Here is a 24,135-nt window from a genome sequence, read left to right on the forward strand (position 1 = left end):
AGGGGTGCTCCATCAAGGGCAATGTAGCTGAGAAATTAACAAAACCCGAATGAAGGCCAAACATAGTAGTGGGACAGGAGGAAAGTAAAAGGAAATAAAGGAAAGAACTTGGAGGAACAAGACATTTGTATAAGTCTATACACAGGCATGTACATATATAAATACATTTATATCTGACAGGAGAACACAGCTATGTACATATATTTATTTATAAAGTATTATGGTAGCAGATGGACATTGGGCCTCCACTCAAGTACTCCCTCAATGCAAGAACACTATGTTCTACTAACACGGCACTCTGTGATGCTCACCTTCTCTGATATGATCACTGAAGACAAAACGGGTGCATAAGCAAATGTGGTGAAGAAAACTGATGGTGCCTGGCTATCAAAAGATACAGTGTCTGGGGTCTTAAAGGCTTGAAGATAAACAAGCAGCCATCTAGCTGAGATGCAGCAAAGGCCCACATGGAAGAAGCACACCAGCCTGTGGGATCACTTAGAGCCACCTTAACGAAGTCTCAGCACCATCTCCCGGTCTCAGGCTCCAACGCCCTCTCCATCCTATGTGGCACCCGATTTTCAGTTCGAAAGGGTGAAAGAAAAGATGGAAACTGCTTCCTCTCAGTCTCTCCTAGCTCTAGATGAAGAATGGTTTGGCCTCCTGGTTTTGTACTCAGTCCGCTCCAGCCACAGATCTGCATTCTGTTGTGAGCACCAACCCCAACCCTGCTTCCAGACCAGGCCAGAGTCTAGACCAGTGCCTACGACACGGAGACGGTTAATAACTGACATGAACACTCTACAATGCCCTTGCTTTTGCTTCAACACTGGTCACACAACTAAGCATGCTGGCCTCTTCTCAGACAGCCAGGACAGTGCTATAAATGCGCTCCTCTTCAACATCACCCTGATACAGCCCAACAGCCTCAGGCCACGGCCCAAGACCTTTTAAGTCTACATATACAGTCTAGTTCTGGTTCCCTCTCCAGATATGGGGAGTGAGGGGGTTGGGTGGAAAAAGGCCAGTGGTAAGGAGAAAGTGAGTCCAGATGAACTCTGCTGTGTTTGGGAGAAGAGCTCTACAGTCCCGACACAGACCCTACCCTAGCACAGTCCCTGATGTGACAAACCCCGAAGTTTGCGATCTTCTGCAGGAGAAACAGAAGCCCATGGTTGCTACTGAGCAGCCAGCTCTCTGTGCTTGTCTGCAGGGCACATTCCTGTCCATTGCTCTGTCCTCACCACTGTCCAAACACTGCCCCGTGGGTTGCGGTGCCTCAAATACAACCAGTGCTGTTTCGTCTCCCTCCTTCTCTCCTCCTAACTTTTATTCTCAACCTTCTCACTAGCAGCCCCTACACCACACCTGCTGTTCTTTAAAGAAGACAGGTTTACAATTGCATGCTTCCTCGTGTCTGGGGGTTCTTCTAGCTCTCTGTCGACTCGCTGGTCTCTTGAATAAAGTCTGTCCTTTGGGAAATCTTTTCTTTCCTAGTTTTGTTTTAGGATTTAAAAGACTCTTATCTAGGTTCCTTCACCTTCTCTAAGAACTCTCCAAGCAGAACAGTGTACAGTTCCAACCACCCACGGGTCCTCAGTGCCCTGCAGGCTGGCGGCGGCTACTTGAGAAAGGCTCACAGTCTGCAAGGTAGCTAGCTCCACTGTCCACAGGGCACAGACAGTATGTCCTCGCCAGTCCAGATCTGAAGTGCTACTCTGGCAGTACTCCAGTGGAGGGATTTTTTCCGGACACCCACAACCCAACCTCAACTAAAAGTTTGGAAAAGTCTTTATAACCTGGTGATAGCCTGCACAACCTACTGAAATAAACTTTAAGTTAAAAACAACTCCCCCCATCATATTTCCAAATAGTACCATTTCTTTCTTAAAAACAACAATAACAAACAGAATAATTAAGTCTCACATTTAAGAACCAATGATATAAATGTAATAAACTGAACTTTCAAAAATTCCTCAAAATATACACATAAGGTGGTCTCGGAGTAAAGTAGCTTTCAGGAGCAATGGACAGTGGCACTTCAGGAGATGAGGTCATGCAGGAAGGTCATGTCAATCCACCACCCACAGGCATGAAAGTGCAAGGTAAGCATCCTCCTTGGGTGCAGGGCTTCTTTGGGCACCTCAGTGGAGGCAAGGCCATATGATGCGGCAAAATTCTGCTCAGGTCCCAGGCATAATACAGTTCCTCGTATAGACTCATCCTAGAGGAAGGATGGTGTTGTGATTCTGCTCAGGTCCCAGCCACAAGACAGCTCCTTGCATAGACTCATCCCAGAGGAAGGATGGTGTTGTGGACCGAATTAGTTCCCCCCAACATATTATAATGGAAATCCTAACCTCTGTGCCTGGAATTATAATCCTATTTGGGAACCAAATGCCTTTGTTATGTTAATGGGGCAGAAGTAGCATCTGGTTTATTTTGAGCAAATCTCTTTTGAGATATAAAAAGAGACTAAACAGAATACACACACATACACACACAGGGAGAGGGAGGGAGGGAGGGAGGGAGAGAGAGAGAGAGAGAGAGAGAGAGAGAGAGAGAGAGAGAGAGAGAGAGAGGTGTGTTAAGATATGGAGGCTGAGCCATAAGGAGGATAAGGAGGTCTCCCACGCACCAGAAGCTGCAGAGACAAGGACCTTCCTCGAAGGCTCCCCCCTTATGCAGGCACTCTTAGTTCCAGCTTGGAGCTTCTGAAACTGGGAGAAAATAAGTGCCTGTGTGTCAAAGTCACCCACTTGTGGCATTTCTTTCTAGAAAATCTCCCTAATGAAGGCAGGCGGCTGACACAATGCGGAGCTGCTCTGTGTGAGACCAAGCAGCAGTTTCTGGGAAAGAAGCCAGGAGGGAAACAAAGCTTATTGAAATTTAAAGGCCAAGGCTCTTAGATGTATTTTAACCTCTTGGTCAGTCTTAAATTGAATGCAATTTGACTATGCTTTAAAAGGAAAAAAAATCCTAATATTTTTCATTTAGTAGGCCATAATGACATATATTGTGACAGAGCAAGCCGGGAACATGAGTAAGCATATACATTTACATTTAAAAAACAAACACTGCGATTAAAAGAGATATTTGCCATTTGACAAATGGTACAATAGGTACTTTTGTTCATCTAGGCAAGTGACTCTTAATATGGACTCTTACACAACCCATCTTTAGGGATGGGCAAAATGGAAAATCCAAAGAAGCAATTAAAAGCTATGTAAAAAGAAATACAAGGGGGAAACATCAGACTTTATATGGGAAATACTTTCAGTTTATATGTGTCATCAAAATCCTATAAAACTATTGTGAGGCAATAAAGTACATTCGAGGCTGATTTGCATTCTGAGACCTGTCAATATTAGGCTTAACAACAAGAAATTTTAAAGTTTCTTTTCCAGATCTTAAACACAAACTCTTTGTTTTCCTCTATGGTTTCTAGCCATAACAAATTCATTTAATTATCCAGGGTCTGTACCGAACTCATTTTTCATCCCCAATAGTGGTAAAACTTTCAGCCTGTGTGGTCAGAGTGTATATCTGAATGGAAGATGAGGGGCAAGAGAGAAAGAGTATCTGTGAATCAGACAGTGCAAGATATCCACTTCAGACATCCTCAGTTCACACCTCGGAGTGAATTCTGACACAGAATGGCCCTATAGGGCAGCAGGTGCTGTTCGACAGAGTTTCTAAGCTGCAGTCTGTACGTGAGCAGACTGCCACACCTGTCTCCCATGGAGCAGTTCATGGGATCAAAAGCCCTTTCTATTAAGCATCTGAGTACTTAACCACGGCACAACCAGGGTTTCTTTACACCACACAAGAACCTTATAAAACCTATGCTTTGGTTACCCTTTTCCTTGCTACCTACTAGGGGGGAACAGAGGATCAAAAGTTAAGTCAAACTAGCCAACATATCCCAGCTATAAAGTAACAAACCCACAGTTCACTTCAGATCCATGTTTTCCCCCTTAAACGTACAACCCACCTCTGGTGGCGGGGGGGGGGGGGAATGGGCATGTAAAACACCAAAAAGCAGCCCACCAACCCACGCACTTGTCCAGTTTCAATATGCACGCTTAGTTTTTCAACAATTACCTCCTCTGCTGACGGACTCGGGTGACAGAGCCCCCTCCCTCCTCCAGCAGAGAGGTCGTGAAGCCCCTCTCCTGTTCAGAAAGAACTAGGGTTCCTCTGCTGAGAGTCCGAGGGGCCAAGTACTCAGTCTCTCGCAAGACACGTGCTCTAAACGTTTCCTAACCCCTCACCTCAAGTCACAGCCTTGGCCATGGGGTGATCTCAGGGAGTTCATCACCTCTAGGGAGCCTATGACTTGGGAGGAGTGAGACTGATGACCCACGCCACTTTATAGAGAACAAAAACGGTGTCCTGCAATCCCACTCTCTGAAGACACAGAAAATCAGTCTTATGGCAGCCTCTCAAGGATTTGAGACTCACCGGCCCACTTCCCCATTGAAGTCCTTCAGTTAAAAACACCCACTGCATATGACAAAATAATGATGTATAAATTACCAAGGGCACATAAGGGAGGGGGGAGCAGGGAGGGAGGGGAAAAAAAAGAGGACCTGATGCAAAGGGCTTAAGTGGAGAGCAAATGCTTTGAGAATGATTTGGGCAGGTAATGTGCAGATGTGCTTTATACAATTGATGTATGTATATGTATGGATTGTGATAAGAGTTGTATGAGGCCCTAATAAAATGTTTAAAAAAATTTTTTTTAATTTAAAGGATTGGAAACCAAAAAAAAAAAAAAAGAAAGAAAGAAAATGACTGGGGCAAAGAATGTACAGATGTGCTTTATACAATTGATGTATGTATATGTATGGATTGTGATAAGAGTTGTATGAGCCCCTAATAAAATGTTTAAAAAAAAAACACCCACTGCTGTTTCCTTGGACAAGGGTGCAGCGTCTCACCATCAGTCATGGTTACCTAGAGCGTCTCTGCTTTATGAACACCTCTGAAACGGGGTACCTCAAGTGTGGGTGATGGCACCACAGACAACGGGCGTGACCTGGGTTGTTTGGGGCACTCTATTTCCACGATCTAAGAGGTCATTGTGTTTTGGTAGCTCCATCACATTTCTTGCTACTAACCCTGTATCTGTGCTCTGTTTTGCTTTTTTCTTACTTATGGGAACGGAAAGTGGGCAGTGAAAGATTGGTTTTTAGTGTTAACTAAGGTGCAAGGAGAGGAGCCCAGGTGACTTGGTGGGTTAGGGCTGCTAATCAGGAGCTCCAGGGTTCAAACCCACCAATCGCTCTGAAGGACGAAAATGATTGAGTGTCTGCTGCCGTAAAGATTTACCGCATCAGAAACTTTATATTGATTTGGGTTGCCAGGAGCCAGCAGTGATTTGATGCCAGTGGGTTTGGGTTTGGTGGGATGCAAGGAAATAGATGTCCTGGAAGACAGGGTGAAAGACAGCCTGGCAACTAATATAGGAACCCTTAAACCATGCACGCCCATTGACTCTGAACCTCACTGTTAATAACGTATTTGAAGGAAACGATTAAAGCTACATAAGGACTGTCCTTTAAGGATATTTATTGGAAACCACACAGTTGTCCTGTAATACACGGTAAGTCAAACACGTATTTACATGAAATAACAAGAGTAGTAAAAGTTTAATATTGGTGAGCAGGGGTGGGAGGGGCAGTGTTTACGGCAGTGGGAAACTTGGCAATGATTATAGGTGGCAGTTGTACAACATGACTGAAGTATTTCATATCACGAAGGCATACATCTGAAAAACGTTGAGCAGGCAAATGTTGTGTTTTACATGTTCTTTATGACAATTAAAATAAAACTTAGAAATGTATAAAAGTTGGCTATCAGAACCAAAAGATGTTCCTGGCATGTTTGTTAACAAAACAAACAGTAGAAGTACCCCATGAAATCATACATCCAGGCAGTTGGCAGGCAAGTCTTTCGAAAACAAGACAGAGGGAGGAGAAAAGCGCTGTTGTCCTGTCTCAGGGAGGGAGGGAGAGTATGTGTGGACTGACTTCTCTAGGAATCCGCCAAACCTTCAGTGTGGTTCCTAACCTCAAAGGCTACTTGGACAGTTTTGCTAAGAATTCATGGAGAGACTGAACTTAGATGTGAAATAAACGCAGGACAAGCAGACTCAGAGGGCAAAAGTCCCAGAACCTCCCTCAGAAAGAAGCAGATACAGGAGGGCCCGCTCTCTCAGTCATCGTGGGAGCAACCGCGGATGTTATCTGCCCAGACACAGGTCTAGAGCAACACACGGTGATTTAGCAACAACAGCCATAGCTGGATGGTAGACTCATGCATGATTATAACTTCCTTATTCCTGCTTATTGAAATGAGTCAGAATCAACTTGGTGACAGTGGGTTTGGTGTGGCTTTTAAACTTCAGATTGCTGGCTTTTTAAAAGAGGCTCTTACAGCCCCTGATTCTCCTCACAAGTCTGTGGAAGCCACTGGATATAGGTCTGCATCTCAGGGACCCTCTAGACTTCTCCAGGGCACTATGGTACCTGGGAAAATTCTAGATCTTAATCCAGGTCAGGAGACCCCCGCAGTATCATCAAAGGACTTACAGAGAGGGTACTTTGGGGACCCTTTGACTTGGTTGGGTTAGGAAGACGGAGCTGTCAAGGATTTAAGAAAAACAGCAGCAGTTACCTTCACCAGCTTGTAGGCAGGTCTGGGCACCCAGGGCTCCAGGTCAGAGGCTGTGTGCTCCATGCCCCCTCACAGTAGACTACAGGGCACCTGCAGGGACTGGAAAGGCTCTCCCCAGGTCTCCTGTCCTATCATTAGTCTATTAAAATGCACACCACTGAGCCCATTAAATGCCTGAAAAGAAGAAAAGGTCAGGGGACCATTTCTCCCAGACTCTGCAGCAATGCCTTACAAACACATAAGTGGCTCATCTCATCCTTGTTACAGCAGGTGGGGAGCAGAAACGCTAAACTGTTTCTGTTAGGATCAGCGGTAATTCACACCCTGGATTTACATACTATTAAACACTTCGCTGTTCCCAATTCATTCGTCTTTATGTGAACATAGCAATTTCTGTTCTGAGAAATAAACTGTCTTAGCTAATGAAACAGTAGACCTCGGGGGAGGGGTGAAGTGAAGATACAGCAAGGAAGAGGAGAGGCTTTATAGGAACCCTAAACTCTGAAGGACTCTTCTTTCTCACCTCTCTCCCCCTTTGTCACACCAACCTTCACCTGTTTATAGGAGGCTACTAGTGACTGCCAGAAAAGAATGACAGTCAGATTTCATCAAGAGAAAAAATGAAATTCTACCTCAAAACAGGGCAAGCAAGCTCCCCAACAAAGCCCTCCAGCAGCAGGCCCTCCCCAAAGGCTGACCCTCCATCTGCTCTGGCTCTGTTGCTTCTGGGCCCTTCCACATGGCTGCGCCCTGGTAGCTGGCTTCCCTGCACAGAATCAGAGATGTGGAGCACAGGAGAGCTTGCACGAGAATTAATAGAAGAAATTTCTTTTCAACCCAAAGAGCGTTTTCAGCAGCAAAGAAAATGGTGAGATTCATCATCATTAGAGGAATTTTGTTCAAAAAGGCTAATGAATAAAATGAGTACTTAAGAAAACAATTCAGGGCTTCACCTGGAAGACATGTCTGACACAACTACACAGCCGGCCAAGAAGTTAAGGGCAGACTTGAGACCTGGATTTGGTCTGAGGCTAGTAGAACAAGCAGGTACATTTCACCCTATTTCAAAGATGATGTTTGGCAATCCTAGTTGCCAAGGGAGACTGGAGGGTGATGGGAAAAGAGTGAAAACTACTGGAAAAAAATGACTCAAGACTAAAAGGTATTTCCATGACAAGAAACGTAAAACCCAAATACTTGTTGATTTTCCAAGGTCTGAGGCAAGCATCCTGGATGCAGCCCCCAGGTCTGTTCCTGGGAAGAACACCTAACAGCCGAATGCTATCTGAGGAGTGGAAAAGAAACAAGAGAATGTATAGTGCAGGATCCTGCAGCAATTCTAAACTCTAGAAAGCAATGGGCCTAGAGGGATACAGGGGATACCTTCCAAAAAATGGAATTTTTTATAAAGACATATGTTTAATTTCTTTGTATTACAAAGTAACCTTATCACCTTCAAAGCACTCTCCATTACACTTAATACATTTGTCAAATCTGCAATTCCATTCTTGGAAACATTTTTCAAACTCATCTGTTTGGATGGCTTACAGCACCTCCCTTGTTTTTCTCTTCACCTCTTCTATGTTGCCCAATCACTGTCCTTTCATGTCACTCTGCATTTGTGGAAGCAAAAAGAAGTTGCATAGAGCGAGGCCAGGTGAGTCAGGTGCATGGGGCAAGAGAGGCATGGTATTTTTTGCCAAAAACTGGGGCACTGAGATGGCTGCTTGAGCAGATGCATTGTCATGGTGGCAAAACCAGTCCCCCGTTTACCACAAATGAGGCCTTTTTTAAAGTCACACACTGTTATGCAATCTTTTCTAAATAGAAAGCTTTGGTAACAGCCTGATCTGGTGGAATAAACTCCAAATGCACTACAAGTTGACATTTTCATCCATTCGGGAAGTCAACTGGACGTCCAGAAGGACGTTTGTCATCAATTGGCATTTTACCATTTTTGAAATGAGAGAACTACACATGCACTTGAGTTTTTCCTTGTAAGGTTGTCCTTGTAAGGTGTATTCTACATCACAACAGTTTCTGCTGCATTTTTCCTGAGAAGCAAACAAAAGTTCATGGCCACGGGCTGTGTCTTAAATCCACCGTCATAACAAATGAGGTTTGAGCAAAAGTGCTTTTATGAAAAAATTCACTGTGACCAGAGAGAACCTTCCCAGGCCCCACCACTAATTCAGAGGGAGCTGCTCTGTTAGCCTAGTGGGGGAAGGAGAAGGGTGTTGCATACTATGAACACTCCACCCTACGGAGCTTTTTTCCAGTTTGGGGGGAATAATCCTTCATATGTCCAACTTAAGAATCCTGACTTGGTAACTTCCAGAAACCAGCAGATCCTTTAAGCCCTAGAAGGCTGAGCTATACTCCCTCCACGAGGATAGCTGCAGTTGATCTAGAACCCAGCCCTGTTAAGAAAGATACCAGTCACCTTCCTGGGGACACTATGACTTCTCACCTTCCTTGCAATCCAGATATAGACTAGTTCTAAGCAGGTAAATACAGGATTCATTAAATGACCATGGCCACTCTCTGGCATACGGTGGTAGCTTGTGTGTTATGTGACGCTAGAAGCTTTGCCACCGGTATTTCAAATACAATCAGGGTCACCCGTGATGGACCCGCTTCAGTGAAGCTTCCAGACTAAGACAGAATATGACTATAGTTCATCTAGAAAACAAAAATCCTCATAACTGGACTAACAGACAAATAGTGATAAATGGAGAAGAGATTGAAAGTTGTTAAGTCTTTTGCGTTAAGCAGGGTTCTCTAGAGAAACAAGTTGCTGTATAGATAGGTTTATACAGTGAAAAGGAACATAACAGCTATTTAGTCCACACAGCAGTACAGAGTGCTTAGTTCAACTCACTTTTGTGGAACAGTTATTATCCTGGAAGTCCTTCAACCCTCATGGGTTGCCAGGTCCAAGGTCAAGAAAGCAGATAGAGGCGTCCTCCCTAGGCAAGGCAGGTAGAGTTTGCCCGCAGGCAGCAAACAGCAGGATGGATCAGCAATAGTCAGCAGCTCAGGGGCTTAGTGAAGCAGACCCACATGGGATTTCTAACTCAAGCAATGCAAAGCGACAAGATCAACCAGCCTCAAGCTCAAGAGATATATGCACCAGTAGCATGGTGAAGTAGGTCTCAAAGGAGCCTCAAGCTCTTGCGACAGGATCCATGGGTTGGCTTGGCCCACAGGTAGTGTAGCTCACATATTGAGGCAGAAAACTAGCGAAAGCAGCTACACACTGGTCCGATTACCAGAAAGCAAGAGAGATGGGGTGGGCCTTGCAGAGCCATTTATCTCTGCTTTCCAATCAAAATGTTCCTATTGGCCAGGTTGGCACAAAAAAACCTAACTATCACGGCTTTCCATTTTCTTGGATTGACAATCACAATCAAATAGCAGTCAAGAAGTCAAATAACGTACCGCATAAGGCCAATCTGCTGAAAATGACTTCTTTCAAGTGTTGAACACAGATGCCACTTTGAGAACCTGATTTGAGCCACGGTATTTTCAACTGCCTCATAGCCATTCAAAATCTGTACAGTGAATAAGGAAGACTGAAGAAGAACCGATGTATTTGAATGACACAGTTGATAGAGAATATTGAAAGTATCATGGGTTAATAGAAGAATAGCACACATCAGTCTTGGAGCAAGCATAGTCAGAATGCTCCTTTTAGGGACAAAGATAAGGAGAGTGCATCTCGCATACTTTGGATATGTTTTCAGGAGGGACAAGAGCCTGGAAAGACATCATGTTTGACACAGTAGAGGATCAAGAGAAAAAGAAGACCCTCAACGAGCTAGATTGACACAACAACGGGGTGAAACATCACAACAACTGTGAGGATGGTGGAAGACCAGCAAGGGCTTCCTTTTGCTGCATGGAGGGCCACTATGAGTGGGAAGCACTTGACAGCAACAACAGCAACAAGGGACTGCTGCGCCAGAGCTGAGAGAGAAGAGCTTATGAGTGATGTCAAGAGGCATTCCGCCTGGTCTCTCCTAGCAGGGCCAGGTCCCAAATCAGGAAGACTGAACACTGATATGGAGCATCTCTTTCATCCCAGCTTAGGAGATTTCCTTTTTGTACTTGGTTTCTAATGAAGAAGCTGGTGAGGAACCTGTCCTAAACCTGCAGAGGATGGTTGTCCCATTGCAGTTTCAATCCAGCACACTCCTCCCTAAGTTCTTCTAAGCTAAACTCCAGCTAAGTGCAGAGCGTGGTTGGTGGCTTAGAAAGAGGCTGATATTCCTCGACTTCCATTTATTTACTACTGGACATGGAAGGTTTAACTTCCAAATGGAAGCCAGACTGACAAACTAAGTCTCCATGCATCCCAGTTGGAATGTATATTTTGGTGCCACTTGAAACTGCCACTGAAATTCCAGATTCTGTCCAGAAGTAGGTGGAGCTGAGACTAGAGATAAAGCTGAAGTAATAAGCTGTTCTTCTGTATCCATGGGAGAACCAAGTCGAGTGATCTCCAATGTGGGGTGTATGCAAAATTTTACTAGGGCACAGGAAGACAACAGAAAGCATTTCCAAGGATTTTCACTCATTCTCTTTATCTTATTGTAACTGTGCTTTACCATCCAATTAATATAGCAATATGCATATAACTTATAAGTGAATATACATTGATACATTTGTGGGGGCAATGATCCATGCTCAAAGTACTTTTGCTCAAAGGGTGTATGATCAGAAAAATCTCAGACATTACAGGTACCTTAAATCTGGCTCCAAATGAGAAATTGTGCCCTCCTTCATCTGCCACTGGATTTTGCTAGCCGAGCAGAAAGACATTGGACTACCTTCATGTAAGGGCCGTGCTCTCCTACACAGCTTTCTATACCTGCCAGGTATCCAATAGCAAGCCACCTAGCTTCCCTAATAATGCACTCACACAAGGGAAAACTACAGTGGCCAGCGATACCCTACAGACTGAAAACTTCTAGCCAGATTCACCATCTTTGGGGATTTTTTGTTTGTTTAATTATAAGAACTTCTAAAAAATGTCATGTATGCTAGCATAGTAAGAAATAAATTTCAGAGAGATGCAAAATAAAATGAATACATTACCTAGAGAGTAGATCGTACTCACTTAAGTAAAGGGGAAATCAATATTAAGATTGGGGTTGGGGGAGGTGGAGGTAGCTAAGGAAGACACTGGTAGGTACATAAGAGCAAAAGGCAATACTATTAGATACAAAAAATCCCGAAATCACATTAATATCAATCAATACAAATGGACTCAGAGGTAGATATGAAAAATGAACAGGTATGGGATGGTATATGGGCATATACCCGTGAGCATATACAGGTTTAAACTCTCACTGCCACTGAGTTAAGGCTGACTCACAGAGACCCCCCCCCTGAGGGTTTCTGAGACTGTAACTGTTTACAGGAGTAGAAAGTCTAGTCTTACTCCAGTGGAGCTGCTGGTGATTTCGAACTGCCGATCATATGGGTCACCGCCCAAAGCATAACCACTGAGCCTCCAGGGCTCTTATATGTAGGTTTAGCTGTAGACATTTCCATCTACATATTTGCATGTGCGGCAATATATTCAGAGCATACAGCAAAGTAGCAGGAACCCTGGTGGCTCACTAGTGTAAGCATTTGGATTAATACCTGCAAGGTTCAAAGATGAGGCTGTCTGTCCCTCCTGTAAAGAGTCCCAGTCTCAGAAATCTTAAGGAGCCATTCTACGTAGCCTATCGGGTCACTATGAGCTAAAAAATCAACTTGATAGCAGTGAATTTTGTTATTTTTTTCTTGGTATCAGGGTCTACAAGGACAACATTATGCAACTTGCTATTTATAACACACCTGAATCACTGGACTTGCGAGAGCAGCAGCGGAGTCTGGGGAATCACCTGGGTCAGCTGGCACAATCTAGTCCAGAAAAACAACGTTCTACATTCTGCTTTAGTGAATAACAACGGGTGTCTTTAGAAGACTGCGATGATTGTTTCTCTTTACATCTGGAGCAAAGAGGAGTGAAGAAAACGGAAGTCTCAAGGAGATAATGAACCCAAAGGCCATACCAACCAGATGATCTGAAACCACAAGAATGAGGTGGTCCCAGCTACCACTGACCAACCACTCTGATCATGGAATCACAACAGAAAGCCCTGCATGCAGTGGGAAGAAAACAAAGAAATACATCCCAACCATTAAAAAAAGACCCCCGTTACTGATATGACAGAAACTGGTGAAAATGACCGAGTCTGAGACCCTTAGACACACTTCAAACCTGGAAAGAAGCCACTATTAAAGATCTCCTTTCAGGCAAACACTAACTGACACCCATAAAAGGGGGTCTCATTAGAACAATCACACAACCAACCCAACACCAGACAAAAAAGGCAGCATTTACCCAAAAAAAGTCCAGAAAGCAGGACCAGGCAGGAAAGAGGAACAAGTGAAAAACCAGAAAACCAGGGAGGAAATGGGAAGAATACTATTACCTTCGGGGGATTTCAAATAAATCAGAAAACCAAATGTACAATGAGATATAAATTGCTTCGTACTCTTCCACCGGAACTAAAATAAAATGTTCTTAAGAAGTGAGTATTTATAAAAAAGTACTGAATTAACTCAAATCAGAGGGAAACTAGTACTACTTTATCTCTTTGAAGCTAAGAAAACCAGTATCACAACAACTGAGACATGAATGGCAGTGGTCAACAAACACAATGCATTAATTTTAAACAGGATCAGTTCGTCATGGTCATGTCCAGTACACTCCCTCAAGATGGTTTCTTCCTTCCTTCCTCCCTCCTCTCTAAACATCCTAGAACCCCTTAAAACACTGGGTCTTTTAACAGAAGCCATTCTGTGGGAAGTCTCTCACTAACTCAGACAGAATTATATCCTAGTTTTCTATTACTGTGATAAAGAAGCATTTATAAGCTGACTATCCTATTCTGATGCATCCACTCTGTAAGTAATGCCTGTTTTACATATGTAGGAACTGTGGCTCAGGACTTCATGACTCATCCAGGAGCAGAGCAAAGACGGAGGGAATAGATTCAATACATGCACTAATACACATACACACACACAGCCCCAGAAAGCAATGACACATCACCTGCCCAAATGGACTGGGATGATGGTGGTGTAAATACCAGAGGAGTCTGCCTTCCCAAGGCAGTGTTTGCTAAACCACAGAAAGAAGCACTGGCCTGGTACAATATAAAACACTCTCTTACCACCCAAACAAGAATTTCATGGACCAAGGCATGTTGTTGCTATGTGTCATCAAGTTGAATCTGACTCACAGGGACTCTGCAGAGTCTCTGCAGGACAGAGTAGAACGGCCCAGTAGGGTTTCCTAGGCCGGAATCTTTATAGGCGCAGATCGTCAGATCTTTTCCATGGGGCCGATGGTGGGATTCAAGCGCAGGCGTTTTGGTGAGCAACCAAGCAGTTTAACCCAGTTTAAGCTCCCTCTAGGCCCCTAACTCCTATATGGTCTATTCTATTGTACATGGGGTGAGTTTAAAAATATGGCTAAAAGATCACAGAAACTTCAGTAAACAAAAATATGAAAATGTAAAGCTAGGTCTATAGAATTCTGGAAACAGCAAATCATGTTCCTCTTAAATGTTCTTTGAATTTGGAAAACAAAACAGAACAAAAGAGAAGACCAGGGCTACAGGATGAACGGGGTGAGTTTTCCCGTGAAAGCTCCTAGGACAGCCCTTGCTACCCTCACAGAATGAGCAAGTGCATTGCCATAATGTGTGCGTGTCTGTGTCCTTAGTGCAACTTTCCTGGTCTTTTTCTTATCTGTGCAGTGTATTAAAACTTCTCCATAAGTCCTTGTGATCATCCTGGATCCTTTGAGAAAATCTAGTAAGACCATTCCTTTGGATTTCCCCCCAAAGTCAACAAAACCTTTGGAGTTGACCTCTCTGGGATGAAATAAACTCACCAAGCAGAGCCGTTCAGAAGCCACTGTTTTGACTGGACCCTCTTAAGCTCCTAACAACCCAAGCATATTACGAAGAGAATTTCACAACAAGGCACCCTCATGGTGTAATGGGTTACACAGGGCCAACAGTGCAAACTCCCCAGCTGTTCCAAAGGAGAAAGACGAGGCTTGCTGCTGCTGTCGAGATTTACACAAAAGCCTTAGACATCATTGAGGGGGTAAGACTCCATCCCATAGAGCTGCACTGTGAGTCAGAATCCAGATTCCCAATCCAGCACACCAGTGAGTCCAGTGATCTGAGACATGTTGGACTGATTATGTTTGAAATAAGCCAGGGCATCTAGGAACTAACATTACTTTTCACTTGCCCTCTTATTTCCCTTTGCCCTGCATTTTCGTCACTTCCCACTAAACTTATTTCATGATTTGGGGCTAAGCCCCAAAGTCCCTAAAGCATTGTTGATGGGCAAGGACTCCCGGTCACCTGTGAAACACACTAGTGTGCCCTACAAGCCACTCGCTTCCATGGCCACATGCACAAAAACAAAGCCACCTCCCAAGCACTGGCCCTCAGCTCCCCAGCTGCGGGGAGGCTCAGTGGCCTGTTGCAATACCTGGAGGCAGAGTCTCCATGCTTTGTGCTCTGTCTTCCCCGTTGCCGTGAAGACTCTCCTTCTTCTTCATAGGATCGATTGCATTCCAGTCCTCCTGAGGGAGACAAAGACGCCAGATGAAGTGATTGGCTCTTTGGACGCACTTTCCTGCACAGTGAGTTGATAGTGCCAGGTACTACAAGAGGACCTGGGGATTCTCAAGGAAGAGGTAGTTCAGGCCTCAAGAATACCAGCACCACTGGAACCAGTCACCAGTCGGGTGGGTGGGAATGCACGGGGCAGGGGTGTGGGGTGGAGAGGACCTTTGCCAAGGGAGGATTTGTATTACCTCACTTTTGTTGGCATTTCATATCTGTGGGAAGACATTACTATGGAGAGTCCCAAGACTTTGAGGATTTGTGAGGGTGGGAAATTCAAGCTAGAGAAAGTGAGTGAAATATCATAATTTGATAGTGGATATATTCAGGGGCAAGCAGGGGCGCTCTCCAAATATCTTCCATGGTTTAAGGCACCCCATGGCTAGATTCTCCTTAGGGCCCCTCCCTCCTCAGAGAGTTGTTAACAGATTTGTTTACTTCTGTCTACTGGGAGGGACACAGGGAGGGAATCTGATCCCGCAAGCTTCTACTGGGGCTTTGTCTAATGTTGACTGCCAGTGGAACAGGGCTGCAAATTAAGGATTTAAATGTGGAACCAGAATAAGGTATACACTTTGCCAGAATTTATTCACCTCATTTGGGCATGCAATTCACTCCCAGAGGGGGAAAAAAACATTATCAGCATTAAATCCAACTAAGTAACAACTCCTCATGCGCAGAGCTAAATATATTTCCAAACACTTGGGATCTGACATCTGTGAATAAAAGAAGAAAGGCTTCGGAGGGGCTGCACGCATAACCCAAATCAGAAACATCACTCGGTCAGCAGCACCCCACGCAGACTTCTGTGAGCCAGGCATTGTTCACAGGCCACTTTTGTCTGCAGATGCCATTAGGGCAAACTATAGCAACAAGCCCACCCTCTGGGGCAAATCTCGGACCGCACAGGCTGCCAGCAGTGTCAGTTTACCACTGGAAACCGTTAGGCTCTCTCAAATGTAAAGTGAGATTTATAATAAGTACCATCCTTGGAGCCTGAGTTTAGGGATATATTTTTCCCCACCAATTCAACCTGTTTTGTCAATAGTCTGCATCACTCCAACGGAACAATAATTAAGGAGAGCCCTTGCTTAATCTCTCCCCTCCCCATGTTCCTTTCTCAGGAGACCATCCTTTCCTTCTGTCACTTCTGAAGCCGGGCTTATCACATCAGGGTTGTCATGGAAATGGAAGACAGGGCCACCCATGCAGATGACTTCTGCAGAAGGAACTGGAAGCAAAGTAGGCTTGTGAGAGGAGTCATTCTAGTCTGATCCCCACCCCAGTGGTCACGCGGTCATTCAAAAACCTCAAATGCACCAAATACAACGTTGTGATAAATTTATTAAAATGTAGTCATATGCCAATTTAAATATTTTTGCTGCAGAAAAAAATGGAACAGGAATAAAATTTGAATTTAGTTATTATTTGGGCACAAATGAACTTTCAACTTATTTATTTCAACTATTGGCAATGGTTTCTCTGTCATCTTCGTGTGTACGCAGGAGCAAAGGAAAAACTACTGTACTGACTGCTTTGTGGTGGTTGTTAGACACCTTTGATTCATTTCTGACTCACATCGACTCTATGTACAATAGGATAAGACACTGTCCAGCCCTGCACCATCCTCACAATCATTGCTATGTTGGAGTCCATCACTGCAGCCACTGTGTCGTTCCATGTTACCGAGGGTCCTTTTCTTTTTCACAGACCTCTACCTTACCAACCATGATGTCTTTCTCCGGGGACTGTGCCCTTTCTGATAACGTGATAAAGTCTCCCCATCCACACTTGTAAGGGTCATCCTGGCTCTAGTTCTTCCAATACGAATTTGTCTGTCCTTCTGGCATTTCAAGGTATGGAGTCAGTATTTTTTTACAAACATAAAATTCTAATTCAAATATAGCATTCTTCTTTACTCATTGTCCAGCTTTCACATAAATAGGAGGTGCCTGAAAATACCATGGCTTGCGTCAGATACAAGAAGCCACCAGGTCAACACTATGAACCAACAGTTGCATTGTAGGACACAGATGAGGCAGTCTGCTCCCAGGAAAATTTACAGCCACGGAACTCCTAATAAGCAGTTCTTCTCTGCCCACTCGGGTAATTGCTCGAGTCAGAATCAACTCACTGCTCTTCACTTCCAGCAAGCTAATCTGTCCGTCTGCATAGCGCAGGTGAATGGGTCTCCCTCTGTTCCCAAGGCTGCCACCTTCTTTTAGTCCAGCTTCTTGGATTATATGCTCCGCATATAGACTGATTAAAAATAAAAGGGACTCAAAAAGTTCATGAAAAGGGGAGAATTAAAAGATTATGGGATTTTTCCACAAATTTTTTGAAGCCCCTTTGTATGGTGAAAGCATACAGTGCTGACACACCCTTTTCCTGATTTTAAACCACAGCACATTCCCGAGTTCTGCTCAAACAGCTGCCTCTTAGATCAGTCTCCAGAAACACACAACTCCCTTACAAGGTATTGACATGTGGCGAGACTCAGTGCAACAGCAATGAAGTTATCAGGGTCATATTTTGTAGACTTTTAATTATTTAATATTCTTAATATTCTATTTTTATATCTTCCTTCTAGTATATTGTAGCCAGCAATTATTTTTCTCTAGAGTATTTCCACATCATTAAGCTGTGTGTGTGTGTGTGTGTGTGTGTACACACAAAACTGGCTAATCAATCAAATTATTTTACCTTATACTTAAATAAAATAAGAAACAAATGTTGTCAGTTTGAGTTGGGAACTCTTGCACAGTTTTTTACATCTAGGAACCCCCTCACTGTCTGTAGCGTTCACCTAACCAATATGTGCAATCCAAAGCCCAGGTAGGCTAGGTTCGGGATCCATGGTCATCATCATTTTGTGTTCTGGAGCCCTGGTGGTGTTGGGGTTACACACTGGGCTGGGATTCGCATGGACAGCGGCTGAAAAAGCCACCAGCAGCTCCTCAGGATTAAGATGGGCTCTCTATACCGTACAGAGTTGTTAGTGTCGGAAACCCCTGGAGGCTGCTGCCAGTCAGCATCGACTCCCTCCACCCCAGTGAGGCATTCTACCCCTGGTCTGTCAATTTGTCATGCTGTGGTGGCTTGTGTGCTGCTGTGACGCTGGAAGCTGTGTCCCTGGTATTTGAAATGCCAGCAGGGTCCCCCACATTGTTCTCAAGGGAGAACTTCGCGGCTTCAGCTTCTGCTTGGTTCCTTAGAGATTTCAGGTGTCTTGGTCTCTACCTTAGCTCATCTCTCTTAGCCCTGCTTCTTGAACCATTTTTATTTCTCAAGAGACTGATTCAAGGCCTGTATGAATCCAGTCCTATGAACCTAACAAACAACGTCTTTTCCCAAATGGGATTATAACCCCAGGCTTCAAAAAAAAAACCCTCCCTGCCAAGGGATCCCTGCTGGCTCAGAGACCCCGCAGGACAGGGCAGAGTGGCCCCCGGGGGTTTCCAAGACTATGACGCTTTGAAAAAGAAACCAACAAGCCATTTATTGGCTGGCATTTCATCCACAGATCACACAATTCAGTGGTTCAATCATGACAAGAAGTGCTGCACAATCATCACCACAGTCAATTTTAGAATATTCCCTCCAGCCCCCCATGGTTAAATCACTTTTAAACTGAGTTTTGTAATCATCCTCAGTTCCAGTGTTCCCTCCCCACTCCCGGATACATTGCGTGCTCCCTTAACCCCCACCCCTACCCCTACCCTGGAAAACCTAACAGAAACAGTAAAAAACAGGGGGAGTGGAAAGGACATCATAAAAATAAGAATAATAGAGATATAAAAATACAAGGAAGAAAAGACCACCGTGAGTATTAAGAGGCCAAGAAAGAAATTTTTGTCGCGGAACAAGCAAGTAATGCTCGCACCCAGAAGAACCTCGCGGAGATTTGCCAGCAGCTTAATCAGACTAAGAACTCTGCGGATGGGTTTGGCTCCCACTGTCCTCCAAAGCCTTCTACCAATTGGATGTTCACAATTTAGGCTCTAATAACTTTTCCTTTGTCATATTTGAATTCTGTTACTGTTGTCTTTGGATCACACAAGCTGGAGTGCTTCTTCTATGGGGACTTTAGTTGACTCCTCACTTAGAAAGCTACTTGTTTGAATACAAGCCTTTAAGAGACTAAAACTCTTTAAGGGATTAGAAAGCCTGGTCTTTCTCCCCAGGAGACACTAATGGTTTTGAAATGCTGGCCCTGCAGTTAGCAGCCCAAGGCATAACCACACCACCACCAGGGCTCCTGACCACAGTTCTAGAGGTTAGGATTTATAAAATATACTGGGGGGAAGGGGGCATAATTAATCCATTAACACCAATATTAAACATGCCATCGTAAGAGTCCATTTGATTTGTAATTTCTTGAAAAAGATAGTTCACACTTTGACCCTTTGGCCTTCTTAGGCCTGGGTCTAAGAATAAGCCACATTCTGTCTATACTCCACTAGCCCCTGACATTTTCCAGTCCCCATCTGGGGCTGGATATTAAGAAAGTCAGTCATTAGGAATCCAATGTGAAGCAGACAGCTCTGGCTTGTAGATGAACACATTCCCACACAGACAAAAGATGACCATCGTCAAGTGCTCTATGCCAGATGCCTCTCAGACAGGGACTCAGACAGGGACACAGACAGGCTGTGAGGACATGTGATCAGGTGAAGGCTGAGGGAAGAGAGAAAATGGGAAGCCATAGAAGTGATGAGCTATTTTGAAAGTTGAGACTTATATTTTAGGAACATCACTTTGGCTGTGATCTAGAGGGTTTGGAAGGGGAATAGACAAGAGATCACACAGCCACGGTGACAATGCAGGAAAGGAAAACAGTGAGTTCGAATTAGTTAAGGTTCTAGAGATGGAGAAGAAAGAAGTCTAGTTGTTGAGAAACAAGAAGATCTGGTGATGACAAAGAGGAATCCAAGATGATGCCTGGTTTGTGATCTGAACATTTAACAGAAGTGACACTCGTTGATTAAAAAGATGAGAACGTCGTTTGGGCCGGGTAGGAATGGTGCTAGAAAGCAGAAAGGAATTTGTTCTGGAAATGCTAGATTATTGCAAGGCGCCAAGAGAAAGTATCTGGAAAATCGCATGAAGATACAATTGGAAAGCCACAGATAACTAAAGCTACATAGAGCACGAGAGACTCTAGAAAATTTGAATGGGACAGCCCGAGAGATCAACATTCAACGGACAACTAGAACAAGAAGAACAGACCACATGATGCATTGGAGAATGCTGGATGCCAGCCAGCAGGCAATGTTGAAGTCAAGGCCATCCAATAAGTGGTAGGAGTTCAAGGAAGTCACCTTACTTCTCTAGGGCCTGATTCTATAAAAGGTACATTCCCCTAGCATGTTATTAATTGATCTTTTATATTTGCTGGAGCGGTAGGTTAGGAGTTGGGCTGCTAACATCAAGTTCAAACCTACCAGCTGTTCTGGAGGAAAAAGAAAAGGTTATCTATTCTAGTAAAGATTTACAGTCTCCGCAACCCTTTGTAGGGCCACTGTAAGTTGGAATGGACTTGATGAGAGTGGATTTGGTTTGGGGTTTATTTACTGAAGGCATTTTTTGGTATCCAAAAAACTAAGTCTCTTTGAGGGCTGAAGGTTACATCCTATTTCTTTTGTACCCTTACAGTGCTGGTGGTCATATGGCAGTTGCTTAGTAATGAATGCAGTTGGCGAGAAAAACAATCTTTCCCCTAATGATTTAATTTTACTGCCTTCAATCACTTTGCAGTGGGCGCTTTTGATTACAACAATCACCACCACCACCCCAACCACCCCATGCCCCCGTATATTTGCATACACTATAAGAGTTAATGACATCACTGGCGGATCACTTTAAAGATGGAAATGTACTGAATGCAAATTTATGAAGAAAGTCTTCAAGCCCATTATCTATTGGTGTCCAGGCTGTACCACCCATTGGTCTGTATGTTTTCTTGTTGCTAAGGAAAAAATGGCACAGGCGACAAGCAGGCCCTCTCTTTAGCGACAAGCATAAACTGTTGAGATTAGAGGAGTAATGATGTGGTTTGATGCTGGGTCAAAGTTGACGAGAATTCAGAGCCCATGATCGAGCAAGCTTGCTTTTATTTCCCAGGACGCAGATCTATTTGTGCTCTGTTTCTCGTGAAGAGGAGCTACTGACATTGAATGCATAATCACTAAGCCACAGATAGACCAGGACGAGCTCAGTGGGTCTTGCTCAAAACTGAATTCTAGCTGGGAAAATCAACTAGAGGTCTAGCATCCCCCGCATTCCACATCTACCAAGCAAGAAACAGGTGGGAAGATGGGCCCTTCGCTCTGCTTGGCTCTAGCACTGAGACCATAGTGTTGGGTCCATCTAAATGCAAGCAGTCTCTGTACGTACTTACGAAGTCATACCTGTGGCACTGAGGTTTCCGCTCCCCATTGAACTGGCATTTGAACCAGATAAGGAGGTGTCTAATATCACTGATCTTACTTACCAAGGTACCCAAGTTGGTTGTTCTTATTAGAAATTTCAATTTGGTTAGTGTTGAAATCTAAGCGCCAAAAATAAGCCTCCTCCCAATACTGTTGTGAATGCATATCAACCCAGTGTCCTGTAGGCGACTGTGACTCATTGAGAACATATAGCACAGCATGGGACCTCCTCATAGCAGGGTTTCCAAGGTGTCAAGTCTTTCTGGAAGAAGACTGCCATGTCTTTCTCCAGCAGATGTGATAGGAGGCCAAGAGGTGAAACAGTGAAAGGACAAGTCTATGCAGTATAAGTGCTGCATCTTACATTGTCTTCTTATCCTTAGTCGTGTACAAAGACTATCACCATCTGTGGTAACATATTTTAATTCTGAAGCACCACCAAAATAAGCATGTGTCCATGAATAAAACTAGCTAATGACCAAGAATACACACACATCTGTCTGTATATCACCAAAGTCTATCTCACAATTTAAATGACTAACATCACATTTGTTAAAAAAAGACACAAAAATATTACTGTGGAAGAAAAAAAAGTGATTTTTAATCCACTCTGACTGAAATAAATTCTGTCATTGCTAAATTATTTCAGCTGACTAGACCATATGCTCAGAGGCAGATTCAGTTACCAAAAATACTGTATGAATGACTACTTGATTTCTTCCCTTCAATTGTCTGATTTTCACTATATTTAATAACTGCTCAGTAATTACCTCCACCATAACCAATCCATATAACAATAGTCAAGTACTGGGAAAAGGCCACAGTCTTCAAAACATTCACGGGAAAAATGTATTATGAGAAAACAATGCATAGATTTAAACGTTTTGTTTTGTTTTGCACCAAAAAATAAACTCATATTAACTTGTTATAACATATATAAATAGGATATAGTTTGAGGCACTAAGGATAAATTTGAAAAGAGCTTCTATTAGAGCAATATGAATTCTGCTAAACTTGAAGCAAGAGCAAATACTAAATTTATGGTGAAGCTTAGGAGGAAGATGGTGAAACCATTGGTATTTTACAAAAAATTTATGGGGACAAGTCTCCAACGAAATCATCAGTGTACAAATATATAATTCATTTTTTTAAAAAGATGAAAATGTTCAAAATGAAGCCTGCAGCGACAGACCATGTACAATTACATCTATTTTCCAGGGGAAAAAATTAATCTAGTTTTAGCCTTAATTGAAAAGGGACCAATGATTAACAGAAAAAACAATAGTCACCATTTTAGATATCCCAATTAGCTCAAATTACACAATCCTGACTGAAAAAATAAAGTTCCGTAAACTTTCTGCTTAATGCATAAAATAATTGCTGCAGATGAGCTGCAGGCCAGCTTTCTATGGAAATTTTGAACCAATGGAATCAAGATCCCGAGGAACTTCTTGGAAGAGTTGTAACAGGAGATGAAACGTGGCTTTACCAATATGATGCTGAAGACAAAACACAGTCAAAGCAATGGCTGCCAAGAGGTAGCAGTGGTCCAGAGATAACAAAAGTAGTTCATTAGTTTTAACAAATATATCAACTTAAGAGGTTGCTACTATGGGAGCTGGGTGCCAGGTATATGGAACGTCTCTGGACTTTCTTCACTATTTTCACTCAATCTAAATCTGCTCCAAAAAGCTAAGTTTAAAAATATCAAATGCAAAATGCATGCATGAATCCTATTTATGAAAATGGAAAAGAAATACATTAACTATTCCTTAGCCAATGTAGGCCAATTATGTCAACTTTTAGTGACAATTTTGAGTCCTCTCTCTTCCCTCTCCCTTCTAGGTAAGTAAGATACAAATCTCTTGAGATGTGTTGATCATTAAACTAATTTTATGATGATAATGATGGGCACATCTCTCAGGGTATGATGAATGAATGCAGTGCCCAGGGAGAATCTACTTCACTGCACAATCCTTCAGGGGCAGCTAGGCCCTCAAAACCTTTCCTACTCATGAGGAAGACAGGACTGAAGATAGCCTAGAAGCAGAGATGTGCAGGGAAAGCTAGTGACACACAGCATTTCCTCCCACCTGGTTAAAGTCAGCTCTTAGGCCTGGCGGTCATAAGGGTCCTGTGACCTTGGGTATAAATAAGAGATGACTTCAGGTTGTAAAATAAGAGATGACTTCTGAGAGCTGAGAGAAAAAGCGTTAGGGAAGAGGTGAATAGGGTGGGCAGTAGAGGAGCTGGGGGGTTGGTGGTCACATACACTAGCAGAGCAGCTAGCCAGAGGGTTAAGAGGCATTCTC

General features: G+C 43.5%; 1 protein-coding gene across 1 annotated transcript in view; it reads right to left on the minus strand.

The window, feature by feature from the left end:
• Positions 1-24,135, minus strand: part of GALNT2 (polypeptide N-acetylgalactosaminyltransferase 2) — a 227,465-nt gene that overhangs the window by 100,128 nt on the left and 103,202 nt on the right. Inside the window, exon 2 of the mRNA XM_075531987.1 lies at positions 15,256-15,349. Within this exon, the coding sequence (XP_075388102.1) occupies positions 15,256-15,349 (94 nt within the window). The remainder of the gene's footprint in view (positions 1-15,255; positions 15,350-24,135) is intronic.

Source organism: Tenrec ecaudatus, chromosome 1 (assembly GCF_050624435.1).
Source record: "Tenrec ecaudatus isolate mTenEca1 chromosome 1, mTenEca1.hap1, whole genome shotgun sequence".
Classification (NCBI taxonomy): Eukaryota; Metazoa; Chordata; class Mammalia; order Afrosoricida; family Tenrecidae; genus Tenrec; species Tenrec ecaudatus.